General features: G+C 58.9%; 1 protein-coding gene across 2 annotated transcripts; it reads right to left on the bottom strand.

The window, feature by feature from the left end:
- Positions 1 to 1,384: 1,384 nt before the first annotated feature.
- On the bottom strand, positions 1,385 to 4,257 carry ZIC3 (Zic family member 3). Of its 2 annotated transcripts, none has more exons than XM_051630202.1 (3): positions 3,216 to 4,257; positions 2,437 to 2,600; positions 1,385 to 1,924 (listed from the first exon to the last, which is right to left on the bottom strand). In XM_051630202.1, the coding sequence occupies exons 1-3, from the start codon at positions 4,255 to 4,257 to the stop codon at positions 1,742 to 1,744; spliced, it is 1,389 nt and encodes a 462-aa protein (XP_051486162.1). In that variant the 3' UTR covers positions 1,385 to 1,741. The 2 variants fall into 2 exon arrangements, with proteins under 2 accessions (XP_051486162.1, XP_051486163.1); XM_051630203.1 differs by having other exon boundaries at positions 1,393 to 1,924; positions 2,488 to 2,600; positions 3,216 to 4,251.
- Positions 4,258 to 13,948: the final 9,691 nt, after the last annotated feature.

Raw genomic sequence — 13,948 nt, 5'->3', positions numbered from 1 at the left:
TCCCTGTCAGCAGAGGTGCGGAGCCCATGGTGCGGGTCCTGGCCTCCCCCCGGGCGGGAGTCAGCCCCCGTTAAATGCCTGAGGTCTGGGAGAGGATGCGGCTGCGGAACCGTAGCCCCGCGGTAGGAGGGAGCACCGACCGAGCTCCACCGGGGCCAGAGCCGCCTGCATCCCCATCGGGGCTCCGGCCGGGGCCCCGGGCGTCTCCCGTCCGCCGGGAGCACGGAGGTTTGCCGGGGAGGGGCGAGGGCGGTTTCCATCCTCCCTCTGGCGGCTTGGAGCTTCTGAAGAAGTTTCTCATGTGAAATATCGCTGCTCGATTCCTTTTCTCGTCTGGGAAGTGGAGGCTTTTCCGCATCCTAGTCAGAAATAAAGAAAATAAAACCCACAAAAACAGACGATAACGGAGAAAGTCCGGCGCTCCGCGTAGTCGCCCCGGGATCCCCAGGCAAGCAGTCCGGTGCCGGCGGGGCCGGTCCCCGAGCCCCCGTGGTGCATGCAAGGGACTCCGGGCGCTGCGCCGCCCGGGCCCGGTACTCACCGTCGGGGCCTCCCCGTCGAGGCAGCCCCGCTGCCCCCGGCGGTCCTCTCCCTCGGCGGCACCGCTCCCCGGGCTCCGTCCCGCTCGGGAAGGTGGTGGGGAAGCGAAGCCGTTGGGCGGGGACAAAGGGACAGGAGTAAAAGCCGCGGCGAGGAGGTTTCTCCCAGCACCGCCAGCCCGAAAACAACGGCCGAGCCCCGGCGGCAGCACCGACCCGGGCCCTCCACGGAGCCCGCGGCTGCCCCCGTCCCCCGGAGGAGGTCAAAAACGGCTCTTTCCAAAACAATAAAGTTTTAATGCTAAAGCAGTTATAACCAAAAGCTGTACAGAGTTGGATTTTTTTTTTTCGTTAGAAAACAATTTTTTCTCCCCCATAAATACTGTTCAGTTCCCGGCACTTTGTATCAATAATTAAATTACGAACGATAAATATGGCATCATGGATATGTATTTACAAAAAAAGTTATTACAAAAAGGCAACTGTTATACTAAACGTCACAATCTGGGTAGAATAAACACACATCCTCATCCTGAAAAATACTGACCGACCCCATCAGACGAGAATACATTCACAAGTGTAATGCTTGGAGAGAGAGAGATAGAGAGAGAGAGAGAGAGAGAGAGAGGAGAAAGAGGAGGAAAGCAGAGAAAGAAGCAGCAGGAAAGCTAAAGAGGAAAGTTCAAGACATAACAGGACTTTGGCACGGTTTAAGACTGTAAGTTTAAACAATCACCACTAAGGCGAAGGAGAATTTTCATCCTCATGTCAACATCCCACCGAAAGAAGGAAAAACAAATTAAAAATTAAGAAAAAAGAAAAAAAAAATTAAAAAAATAAAAAAGGGGGGGGATCAGAGGAAGAGGGACTGGGGCAGGGAAGAAAAAAAAAAAAATCAAAGAAACGACTGCAAAAAATTAGGAAAAAAAAAAAAAGAAATAATAATAAAAAAGAAATCCAATCCTGAGAAAAGGACATGGCTAGTCCAGCATCTGGGCTTGCAAAAAATAGTAATAGTTATAGCATAATAATAAAAGACCCCCCCCCTCCGGATCCTGGCAGTTAACTAGGTATAGCCCTATGCGGTCGTCGGTGTGGAAACTCCATTTCCGCGGGAGCGAGCTGCAGTTGGCTTGTTTTGTCCTTTTTTTTCCTTGTTCCCAACACATTTGGTCCAGTCTCTGGCTGGGCAGCAGCTGCCTTCACACATACCACTCATTAAAATTGGGGGGCAGTCCAGGGTTGTGGCCGGGGTTACTCTGGAGGGCGGCCGGCGGTGTTTTAGTGGAGTCCTTACTGCTGGCGGAGCCCACCGCGGGGGGGGTGGAGGACTCGTACCCCGAGCTGGCTGCAGGGGAAGAGTCCGACCCCTGGGATTCGTGCACCTAAAACCAAGAGGCAAAGATGGGAACGAGGCCAGGGTCCCCGTCACCCCGCTGTGCCGGGCCGGGATGCTCTCCCATGCAGGACGGTCACTGGGGTGCAGCAGCAGCTCGGCCGCTGCCCGGCAAGCAGGCGGGTCACGCCTTGCTGACCACCCTGAGCACCAGCAGCAAACACCTGCCTCGGGCTCCCGGCCGCTTCACTGCAGCGTCCCAGCACGGGGGGCTGCAGCCACAGGCCGGGCTGTATGTGCACAGCCCTCCAGCACCAAGCCACGCTCTGGCAGCACTTGCTCTGGTGGGAGCACAAAAAGAAACTGCGCCATTTCCCCAGCCTGTGCTCCAGCCACGGCCTAGACACCAGGGACCAGCGGGGCCACACAGTGAGCACGGAGCCCTGTGGCAGGCACCGTTCAGCTCTGCCCTGCCCCAGAGAAACAAGCCCTGAGCACACCAGCCCCTAAGCATCCCTCCCTGCGAGGGGAGGAAAGGGCTGGGGCGCAGGGGTGGATTACCTTCATGTGTTTCCTAAGTGAGCTGGGGTGGGTGTAGGATTTGTCGCACACCTTGCAGATGTAGGGCTTGTCCGAGGTGTGGACATGCATGTGTTTCTTCCTGTCACTGCTGTTGGCGAAGCGCCTGTCGCAGCCCTCAAACTCGCACTTGAAGGGCTTCTCACCTGTGAAATTCAGAGAGGGTGAAGGAGGGCCGATCCCCTCTCCATCCCCGCATGCCTCCTCCCAGGACAGCCTCTGCCCCGCTTGCCCCGCCTTGGGGATACACAAGCACCCCCAAAAATTAATGAGGGGAAGATGTACACAAGGGCTTGTTACTTGTTGGATAAATTTGGGTCAGCCTTTGTTACTTTTAATTCACCTCCTGCCAGGCCCGCGCTGGGCTCCGGCAGGGACGGCGTCTGGGTGAGCGCAGCGAGGGTGAAGACCCGAGATAAATTCAGCAGCTCGGACAGTTTTACAAGACGTACGCAAAGATACATGCCAAAATACGTTTGCTTCCTGCCTTTCTCCTCCTCTTCCCTCCACCCGGGAGAAGGCTGAGGGGAAGACGGGGCTGCAAATAAAAATACTTTTGACAAAAGTATCGCTGATTTAATTAGGAGCGACGCCAATCGGGCCTAAAAATAAAATAAAAAGGAGCGGAAGTCGCCGAAAATGAGATGCCATTAGCATTTCTATGGCTCCCTCCGCAGAGTCGCGCAGGGGGCCGAGAGCCGCGGCAGCGCCGCGCACCCGCCCGCGCAGCCCCGCGGGAGACGTGTGGCCCCGGGCCTTACCTGTGTGCGTCCTCTTGTGAATCTTGAGGTTCTCGGAGCGTGCAAAGATCTTGCCGCAGCCCGGGAAGGGGCAGGGGAAAGGCTTCTCCCCCGTGTGCACCCGAATGTGGTTCACCAGTTTGTATTTCGCCTTGAAGGACTTGCCTTCCCGCGGGCACTCGTCCCAATAGCAGATGTGGTTGTTCTGCTCCGGCCCCCCGACGTGCTCCATGGTGACATGGGTCACCAGTTCGTGCATGGTGCTGAAAGTCCTGTCGCAGCTTTTCTTGGGCCGGCTGAGCTGGCTCTCGTCGAGCCACTTGCAGGACAATTCTTGCTTGATGGGCTGGCGCATATACCGAAAGAAAGCCCCTGGGCCGTGGTGGTGATGGTGGTGGTGGTGGGCTGCCACGTTCATGCCCATATTCATGTTCATGTGGTTGTAGTTGTGGAACTGGGCGCCAGCATAAGGGTCCGTGCGGGGGCTGGAGACGGCCCGGTAGGGATCCGGTCGCCCGAAAAGGTCCCCGCGCAGCCCCAGGTGCATCTGCCCGTTGTCCACATGCCCGTTCGGGGACGTGTGGCTCGGGCTCTGCTCGTGGAGCCCAGGGAACAGCAGGTAGCCCGGAGTGTCCGGGATGCCGCCGGGACCGTGCAAGCCGCCTGGGGAGCCGCCGAAAAGCCCGTGTTGCGCCGTGCCGGAGGCGGCGTCCGCGATACCGGAGCCGCGGTTGCGGAACAGAAAGTCGCGGGTGGAGTTGAAGGCGGCGGCCCCGCCGTAGGAGGGCACCTGGCCGGCGTGGTGGTGGTGATGGTGGTGGTGGCCCAGGGCGCTAGCGTAGCCCGGCGCCTGCGGGGTGAACGCCGAGCTCTGCCCGGCGGCGAGGTCGTGCGGGGCCGCGTTCAGCTTGAAGGCGGCGTGCGAGGAGTCCCCGAAGGGGCCCAGCCCCATGCCGGCAGCGGCGGCAGCGTCGCGGCCCGGCATCTCGTGGTGGCGGGGCGCTGCGAAGCCGCCCACCCCCAGTGCGGGAAACTGCGGCCCTCCGTCCAGCAGCATCGTCATGGGCGCGGGGCCGTCGGCACGACGGCAGCCTGCACCACCCCCTCCTCTCGCCCGCCCCCCAGAAAAGTACAAAACCACCCCAAACGCAACCCCCACCACCACCCCCCGCTGCGGGCAGGCACGGCCCCCGGCCGCGGGCGGGCAGCGAGGCAAGCACCCCCCGTCCGGCACGAAAAAAACCCCACAACAAAACAAACAAAAAAACCCAACCAAAACCCCAACCAAACAAACCAAAACAACAAACCAACACGGCCCCCCCCAAAAAAGCCACCCGGCCCCCAAAAAAAAGCCACCCGCCCCTAGAGGCGCCCGCCCCCCAGGCCGGGCAGGGCAGGGCAGGGCAGGGCCGGGCACAGCGCAGCGCGGCCCCGCTCCCGCTCGGCGCCGTCGGGGCACTGACGGGGCGCCCGCCCGCGCCTCGCACATAAACCAACTCCGGGGCCAGGCCGCGCCGCGCCAATGGGGACCCGCCGGCCGCCGCGTCACCTGACCCGCCGCCCGCCCTCCCATTGGCGGAGCGCTGCTTGATTGGCACGCGCCCCGCGCCGCCGGGGACGCTGATTGGGCGCGGGCTCCTGGCAGGTAAAGCGCCGGGGGGGCGGGGGCAGGGGGGGCAGCCCCGGGGCCGGGAACCGGCGGGTGCCCCCGGGCGGGGGGCGGGCGGGACCCCCGGGCGGCAGGAGCTGTGCGTGGCCCGTGGCGGGGCAGTACGCGGTGCCCCCGCTCACCTCGCCGCGAGTCCCGCCGTGCCGTGATTTCTCACCGCCCCCCCCCCCCCCGGTGCCTGGTCGTGCCCCCTCCGTGCCCCCCTCCCCGCCGCCCCACGGGATGGTCACCCTGGGAGGCGAAGGGGGATGGGGGGGACATAAAGCCGCCGCAAAGCCGCCGCCCTGCCTCCGAAATAAAAACCCGTTAAAACGCGGACCGGCGGCTTTGGGTCTGCGTCTCTGGGTCCTTGTCTTTAAAAAAACAACAAACACAAAGCAACCTATTTATCTCTTTTCATTTTTTTCTTCACTGACTAAACGCGGGGACAGAACCGAGCTGAGCGCGGAGAGCCCGCTCCTGCCCCCGCAGCTCCCGGGCCCCGCTTTCCTTGCTCCGAGCTCATCCGCCGCGTCTCTCCTTTGCTCCCTCCGGGGGGGCAGCGGCGGGGCATGTCCCGCTCCGCGGGTAGCGGGGCTCCGTCCTCTCCCTTCCCTCCGGCCAGCGGAACACGCCGAGCAGCGCCAGTCACGGCGGCTCCCGCGCCCTAATTTCCCTACACTCGTTTATCTTCTTTTTTCTTTCTTTCTTTCCCCCCCCCCGTCTCTTTCTTTCCTTTTTTTTTTTTCTTCCCCCTTTATTTTTTTTTTTCCTTTTCTCTTTTTAATTTTATTTTGCAAAGGCAGCGTTCTGCCTTGGAATAATTATCAGTTGCAGACAGCGCTATAAATCCACTCATTTTCTGTTCTGGAAAGCATTTGCAAAGAACGATGGGGAGCAAGAGTGGAAATAAAAGGCAGAAAGAAAGATGGTTGTAATTGTAATATCCTGAGATTTGCTGAGCCCCCAAGTCTGGCTATTGGGCAGGTCTGAGCCCCGCCGCCGGCTCTCTGCAGGAAACGTAAAATCTGATCAAGTTCAGAGACGCATTGAGAGCTCGCTTCAAGCAGCGCTTTATAACCGCGGCCCTTTCACATCGTTCCCCCCAATCAGCCCCGGCAAAGACCTCGCTTTCTTTATTTTAGGGTTTGCAGGGAGGGAAAGAAAAAAGGGGGGGGGAAAAAAAAAAAAAAAAAAGAGAGAGAGAAGGAAAAAAAGAGCCACCAATATAAAACCTCCCCGAGAGGTAGCACCGGTGCCCGTCAAACACTCAAATTTCCCAGGCCACGGCCGCCAAGAACAGTTCCAAAGTTGGAAGGTGAGTCCCTCGCTGCCTAGTGCACGATCGCAGCAGCACAAGAGGCGGGAGCGGGGGGGAACCCCCGGGGGGGCTGGGGCTGCCTTCGCTGCGCACCCGCGCTGCTCTCCGCGGCTGTTGCGCTGGAAGGAGCGGGGGCGGGGACCCGAAAGGATTGCGGCCCTCTCCGCGGAGACGCCGGCAGTTCGGTAGCCGGGGCAGGGCCGGGGACAGCCGGGAAGCCCGACCTGAGGCCCCCGGGGCAGCGCTTCCCCCTCTGGGGGTCCGCGGCAGCTCTACCTGACTGTCTCCGGAGGGCCGCGGCGGGGTAATTAATTACCTCCCGCACGTGTTGGGTTTTCTCGGGAACAACAACCCCACACACACCTCCCCCCCCAAATAAAAAAGAAAGAAAAAGAAGAAAACAAAACAAAACAAAAAGAGGGGGAAAAGATAAAGGGGAGGGGGGGCATAATTCAATTAACCCATTAGCTGAGCGCCGGGGAGGGCAGCGCCTCTGAAGCCGCCGACCTGGGGCGACCGAGGGCGACTGACCCCTGCTTGTGCAGGAGGCCTCACGTGTAGCCCGGCGCATTGTCTGTCCCTAATGGGACGTGCCGGGCCCGGTAGCCGAGTGGCGAGCGGGCTCGCTCCGCACGGCGCTGCTCGCCCAGGTGCCCGCGGCTCAGGGCTGCGGCTGTCCCGGCCGGGCGGGGACTGGTGGAAGGAACCCTCCGGCCCCGGGGACGTGGGCGAGCTTGGCTTGGCTCCACCACGGGAGAAACTTTTTTTTTTTAATTTAAAAAATAATTTTGTTGTTGTTGTTGTGGGGTGGGGTTTTTTTTCGCCTTGGAAAAATCCCTGCGCGGCGGCGGCACCGTGGGGCTTCGGGAACAAGGGTTCCGGGGGGCAGAAAGAGGGGGGGTAAAAAGAAGTCAAACGTAGCTTTGGCCTCTCCGTTTCGGGGGGGCTTGGTGGTTTCGCAGAGCGGCTCCCGCAGCCCTGCCATGCCGCAGTTTACTTGCAGATCGGGCTACATCAGTTAACCTATAAATCTTTTTTTTATGCCTTTCCTATTTCTGCTCTGCCAACTTTGCCCGGGTGTGCGCGCCCCGCAGCCTTCGCAAGGACTGACACGCACTATTTACACGCGATTTCTTCCTGGCTGGAATTTGCCTTCTCGGGAACCAAAAATGGCATAAAAAGCGTTTATTTTTTTATGGGCATTGTCGGCATGGCCTATGATTTTTTTCCTTCTGTGCTTTCTTAATAATAATAATAATAATTAAAAAGTACATTTTGTAAGTATTTTACCTCTTCAGTAAATTCTATTTTTATTCAGCCGTATTTCTGGCCGATCCAGTTTATTTTCCAGAGGCAGGGGAACACCGCATCTCCCTCCTTTTTTAGATCTATCTCAATTGCAAACGTGCAAACAACAGCAACCGGAAAAGTAGTCGCGCAGTCTCCCCTTCTCCCGTCGTGCTCCCAAAGAGACGGGAAGGCGGAGAAAGACCCCCTGCTTTACGTCAAGAAGAGAGATTCGTGTAACTCTCCTCCATCACCTATTTTCTTTTTCTTCTTTTTCTTTTTAATTTTATTTTTCTTTTCTCTTTTTCTTTTACACAAAAATTTTAAACCCCTGGAAAGTGGCGCGGGTCCCTCAGCTCCCGGATCTCCCTCCCGGGCTCCCCCAGATCCTGCGCTAGCCCTGGTCCGGGGACTCCCCGGGCTTAAAGCTGCCCCATCCCAACACCCGAACACTGTGCGGGAACACTTGCGGGGGGTGTGAAGACCGCAAGGTTTGGGCCCTGCAGCGCACGAGGAAAAAATGGTCCCCAATGGGTACCCACTGGTTACGGCGGATTTTGCAGCGGGACAGGGCAGGTGAAGTTTCGGTAATGGCCCCGGGAGGGGGGGTCGGCGGCTCTGCGGGTTTCCCTCGTCCCCTCCATCTCTGGTGCGAGTTAAAGGCAAAACAAACCCGGGGAAAGAGCCAACAAAAATTTCCCCGCGCCGAGCTGCGAGCCGGTAGGCGAGGGAAATATTTTGTACGCCCTAAATACCTTTAAAACCGCGCTGTATCGCGGATAAATTAATATCCCTAACAAGCGTAAAGACAAGTAGTTTTTCTCCTGCCATAAACATATTGCATCTCCAGTGTAATTAAATGCAAACCAGGAGCGAACGAGACATTTCCATTGTAGCTGTCACTCAGCGGAGGGGAAAGCACATGTACATTTGAACTTCAGAGACAGGGGCTGGAGTAAACAGGTCTGAACTTCGGCAAGGGGAGGGGGCGAGAAATATCAAAGGCCAGGCGGAGTGAAGCAGAAAGACCCGAGTGGCGAGGAAATATAGGTGCCAGTGAGCTCCGCTCTGCAGCCCGGGGAGCTGGGCCGGCACCAGGATCCTCGCCCACGGGCTGGAGGTTGTCGAGTATTTAGTGGTGATGAGGAGAAATTCTCCCCCAAAATTAAAACCATCGTTCAGCTGCGTGGAAAATACGTGTAGGGCTCGGAAGCCAGTGGGAAAAGATGAGGACGAGTTAGAGCTGGTACAGAATTAACAGGTCCAGTCTCCCCAAGGGCGGCCGAGACAAACCCAGAGACAGGTACCGGAGGGTCGCAGCCCTGCAGCGTGTCGGGACCGCCCCCTATGCCCTGGGATGCCCCCACACCGGGGTGCCCCCACACCGGAGTGACCCCGGTGAAGGCCGTCCTCTGGAAGGGGGAAAAAGCCCCCAGCAAAGTTGTTAGTACGAGGCACGATGCAGATTCGGAGCAGGGAAGGAGGAAGACTGGCCCTTGACACCCCGGGCCCGGCCGAGAGCATCCTCGCCCTCTGGTCGCCCCCTTGAAATCCCCCCGAGCCTCCGAGGAGCCGAGGGGGTGGGGGGAAGTGGCGAATATCTCAATCAGCGAGGAGGTGACCTGTGACCTGGAGGGTGGCTCTATTGTCCCTCTCTTGCGGGGGACACAAACTTTAGTCAGCCTTTCTGCGTGACTGAGCCCTGAGGGGCAACCGCAAGCCCCGGACTCCTCGGAGGCATCCCGGCCTCAAGAGCCGCCAGCCCTGCATCAGCTAAGGGAGCAGATCCAACCTTACCCCGGGGTGCCGGGGCCGCTGCCCCCGCGCCCTCGCTGTTTCCGAGCCCGCACCCGGGGTACCCGGCTCCCGCCTGACCCGGGTCCGGACGGGGTTGGGCAGACCCTCCCCAACAGACAGAGAACGAAACTGGGCCTGGAGGCCCTGCCGTGTGCTCCCGGCAGTACTCAGGCTGGGGTTTGACTTGCAATGATGCTCTGAGAAGTCAATGAGGATAACTGGAGGGGAAGGGCAAGAGAGGCCGTGCACGGATACCCGGAGAAACCCCACCCTGCTTCTTCGCCCCTTCACCCGCGAAACCTGCAGACCCCGACGAGGAGGGTCAAGAGCGGGGCTGGGTGCGGGGCGGTGGAAGCCGCTTCCGCCCGTGCCCGGGGCCGGGAGCGGGGCCGGGCACGAGGCGGCGCTGCGGAGGGCACGGGCCGGCCCCGACGGCTGCCGGTGCCCCGGGCACCCCCGGCTCTTCGCCTCTGCCCCGGCACCGCTGGGCCCTTCCGCACCTGCCCCGAGGGCACGGAGGAGGACGAGGGAGCGGGGAGAAGTGGGACTCCTCCCCAAATCAGCCCCGGGCCCGGCGCCTGTCGCTGCTCGCAGGCTCGCCCGCCTCTCCCGGCCGAATCGCCCCGGGGCCTCGCAGCAGGTGCAAACCCCGGCAGCAAACCCTTTCCCGGGTGCAAGTTGCCCATTTAAAACGGCAACTCCAGGGGCCAGAGACAACGGTGTCTAGCTGTCGGGAGCCAAGGAGGGGATGCTGCCAGGCTCCATGGGGGGCTGCCTCAAGCCCGTCTAGGGGATACCCCCCAACAGGTCCCTGGTGTGGCTGCTAGGTCACCGGCGCCGGGGCCACTGTGAGCCCCGGGGTGTGTCGGAGGACTCAAACACTCTCCTAGCCACCGGGATCCCCGCGGGTGTAACACAAGGTTTCCTCTTGCTTCCAGCTCCTCTTCCTCTGCACTGGGCACAGTCACGGCCCAGACCTGAAAGGTCGGTAGCGGGAGACTCCTCTTCCCGCGACCCGAGGCTGGGAGCTGCGACAGGCCGGGACTCCCCGGGGCGGAGCCGTCTAGTGCAGCCCCGGCGGGGGACTGCGGAGCGGCCAGGTGGAGCAGAGGGCCCTCGAGGAGGTCGCAAGTGACCTCCAGCTGAGGGATGCAGGATGGCTCCGGCCCCAGCCCTCGGGGTCGTGTCGTGAACCCAGTGTCGCCTCCGGCAGTGCCGTCCCAACACACCGACGGGTGCACAACGATGCGGGCATCGAGGGTGTCTCCCGCCCCCAGCAACCCCTGTAGATGGGAACTCAATTTCTTCAGCCCCTAGGACATGTCGGAATAAAGTTTTGAACAACGTAAATTCTTAAAAATATATATAAAACGAGGGCTGTGCCGTTTCCTTTGCTCGCTTTTCGCCATCCTCCCTCCGGCTACATCACCCATCGACTCTCCCCTCAGTCACCGGTGGCTTTCCTTAAGCTGACCGAGAGAGAACCGAGCCCTCCTTCGCCCCACCAGCCAGGGGACCTGCCCCCGCATCATCTTTGGGGTGACCTGCTGTATTCCTTTTTTCTCTTGCTCTTTTCTTCCCCGGGAAGTGCGGTGCTGCAGCAAAGCTGCGGGGTAGGACCCGCTCCTCTCGCCGCCTGCTCCGCTCCCTTGGCCAATGGAAGGAACGAAGCGCTCCAGGGACCCCTCAAGCCCGCAGCCCTGACCGGGTCCGGGCACCGGGCGGGTTGAGAGGCCGCGGCTCCGGGAGGACCCGGGCTCAGCCCTCCCACGTTTCCGTGGGTTAAATAACCCCACAACGAGAGCCGCTTTCGCCGGTAAAATCCCTCCCGAAGTCCTGGGGCCAAAGTGGGGTGAAAAACAACAGTGGGGAGGGAGTCTTGCCCAAATGCCCCCTTCTTGCCCGGGGCCAGATTTACACCGGGGAGGTTCATCATCTGCCTGCAGCCGCGGGGCTTCAGAAAGAACAAGCTCCGCTCCTACTGCCGGAACTCCCAGATTTCGGCCCCATAGAAAACCCCTCGCTGGTCTGACGCCCCCTTTCCCTATTTTTCTCATCGAATACCCCGAGGCAGCGAGTTTCCAACGGCGCGCTGCGCAGGCCCCGCGCTGCGGGACGCGGACTCGCAGAGAGCACATCTCAGGAGCGGGGAGAAACGGCGGAGCCCCCCGGCGCAATTACCCCCCCCCCCCGGGAACGGTGTGCTTGCCCCGGGGTGAAGGATTCGATGCCTTCTAAAGGACTTTCAGCCCCCTCTTCGGAGGATGAGTTCGGTAACGAGCACCTTGTCTGGGAGAGGCGGTGGGGACCGTGGTAGAAAAGGTGCATCAGGTGATCAAGCCCGTAACGGGCAGCGCGGGGAGTGGGGGGGCAGGGAAGGAGGGCTTGGGATAACGGGGAATTCGACGGGGACCGCACTAAAAAAATAAAATATTGAAAAATAATTTTTAAAAAAAGGGCGGAGGGGGGGGGTGGGAAGGGCTGGAAAGAATTAAAAGAAAGAGAAACCAAAACAAATCCGAAAAGCACCCAAGCAAACTGAAAAGCCCATCGCAGTCCTTCAACTGCGGCTCCCAGCTGAAGGCAACCCTGAGCCCTCGTTGCGTTTCAATTCCCTCGACAGGGCTGCGAGCCCGCGGGTGAGCGGTGAGGGCAGGGCTGCGGGCAGGGCTGCGGGACTTCACATCCTCTCAAGTTTTGAAAGCCAGGAAACAGCCATTTCCCGCTACCTTCGCCCTTTCTCCGTTAGCTTTCAAGGCGTCCAGGTTTATTTTAAAACTCTTCTGAGAGCTGTAGTAAATTGCGTTTGCTTGTAGCTACAAAGGAGAAAGTTAAGCATTTGTCTCTGCTGTTGTATAGGCAGCCAGTTGTTTTAATTAAAGGGTGGGGATCCGTGATATATACACCAGATAAAAGCAAATGCACAGAATAAACTAATTAAAACATTGTGTTTGGAACACATTTTATTTCTTTTTTTGATCTTAGTTGTGTTTTAAAGAAATGTCAGCGCACTATAAAGCAACCTTATTTCCCTTATAGTGTGCGGCGCTTTTCAAAGGCTAGTGTGATATATTTTAGAAAAGAAATCCCGCTGTGAAAGCTTGCGTGTCTTCTCTTTACCAAACTAAGCTCTTGTCAATCATGCCAAGGCATATCCAATCACCAAGTCCCTTTTTGGAAAGCAGCTCATCCCGCTGTGCTTTTATATATCACACCGCAGCATGTTTAGATGCATTTTTACTATCACTTCAGGAGCGGTGACTGATGAGAGCGCAGTTACAGTACCGGCTTCCCCAAACGCCGGAGTTGCTAACAATTTGCCTGGCTATTGTGTGCGTGTCTTTCTCCCCCTCCTCCCCCTTTCCTGGCTCTATTTGTCATGGACACTAAGATGCAGGAGAATATCGGGGCGGGTAGGAGCTTCCGAGGTGCCCACCACCTGCCTGGGACACGGTAACAGGAGGCTCCGCGGCTGCCCAAGACCCGGGGAAGCAGAAGCACCGGGAAGAAAAAATATTGAGGGTACTCCACCTCGCACACACACCGCAGCCCCGCCCCCCCCTCCCTTCCATCACACACCCGGCCGAAGGCTGCGGGGAAGCCGCAGTGCCGAGTCCCCGGAGTTGCGTCTCCCGTCCGGCCGCAGTGCCGAGCCCCACGGGAGTCCCGCCACCCGTCGGCGGGCCGGGTCCCGGCGGAGAAACCCTTCCCGAGGCGGGGTTAAAGCCGCAGAGATCGGCAAGGTGTGTGTCGGGGTGTGAGACATCGGCGGGTCAGGCGGGGAGGGGGGGAAGGCCGGGCGGTCACCCGGGCTCGTCGCCCCCCGCAGCCGGCCACGCCGACACGAATCGCGACAATACCGCCTGTGTTTTCTCTCTCCTTCTAACGCCATGCCCTGAAATCGTTGCAGGGACGCAGCATTTACCTCTTGGTCCCGACGGCAAGTGAGGAAAAAAAAAAACACAAACAAAACTAACCAAACCACCTTTTTTTTCCTTTTGCTAAATTTCTGAACCCTAATTGAAGACAAGTGGCAAATGTTTTTTATTAAAATCCCCCTCCCTTTCCTCCGCCTCCAGCCCCGGGTGTTTTCAGACAAACTGTGCAATCCTCTGGCAACGCGCACGTACAAGAAACATTCAATATTTTGCCGTTCAGTAATACATTCATATCGCCTGGATTTGTCTCTCCTCCCAGGCGCAAATTTCGGGGACACGGCTGTGCACAGACCTCCCCGCCGGGTCCTTTGATGTCAGGGTGTCAGCGGGCACAGAAAAAGGGAGCCGTCAGGGACGGGCATCCCCGATGTTCCCTCGCCTTCCGAGGTGACCTGGGCACAAAGGCTCTCGATGCCCAACCTGTTTATAGATACTTCCCCCTCCATCATCATCTTATATCCATCATCTTATCTCACAGTACTGCGCACCCCTCGTTTGCAGGAGAGGGCTAAGAGGTTTCCCCAGAAGTTGGGGTCTCCTCACGGTCCCTGGGGGGATCTGGTGGGATCGAGAGACACAAAATTACTTTGCCGGTTGTCTTGAAAACGGGACAGATGCAGACATCTATTTCTATTTTACTTCCCGTTAAACGCAAAGACGGCGGCACTATCCAGCCCGCCCTAAAACGACAAGAACTAAAGGTGCAAATTGAGCCGGAGCTTCACGGTGCGGTGGGGGGGAATATATGTCTTTTATAATCTTA

The sequence above is a fragment of the Apus apus genome, chromosome 12 (genome assembly GCF_020740795.1).
Source record: "Apus apus isolate bApuApu2 chromosome 12, bApuApu2.pri.cur, whole genome shotgun sequence".
In the NCBI taxonomy this organism is placed as follows: Eukaryota; Metazoa; Chordata; class Aves; order Apodiformes; family Apodidae; genus Apus; species Apus apus.
This window is presented reverse-complemented; position numbering and strand designations above follow the sequence as displayed.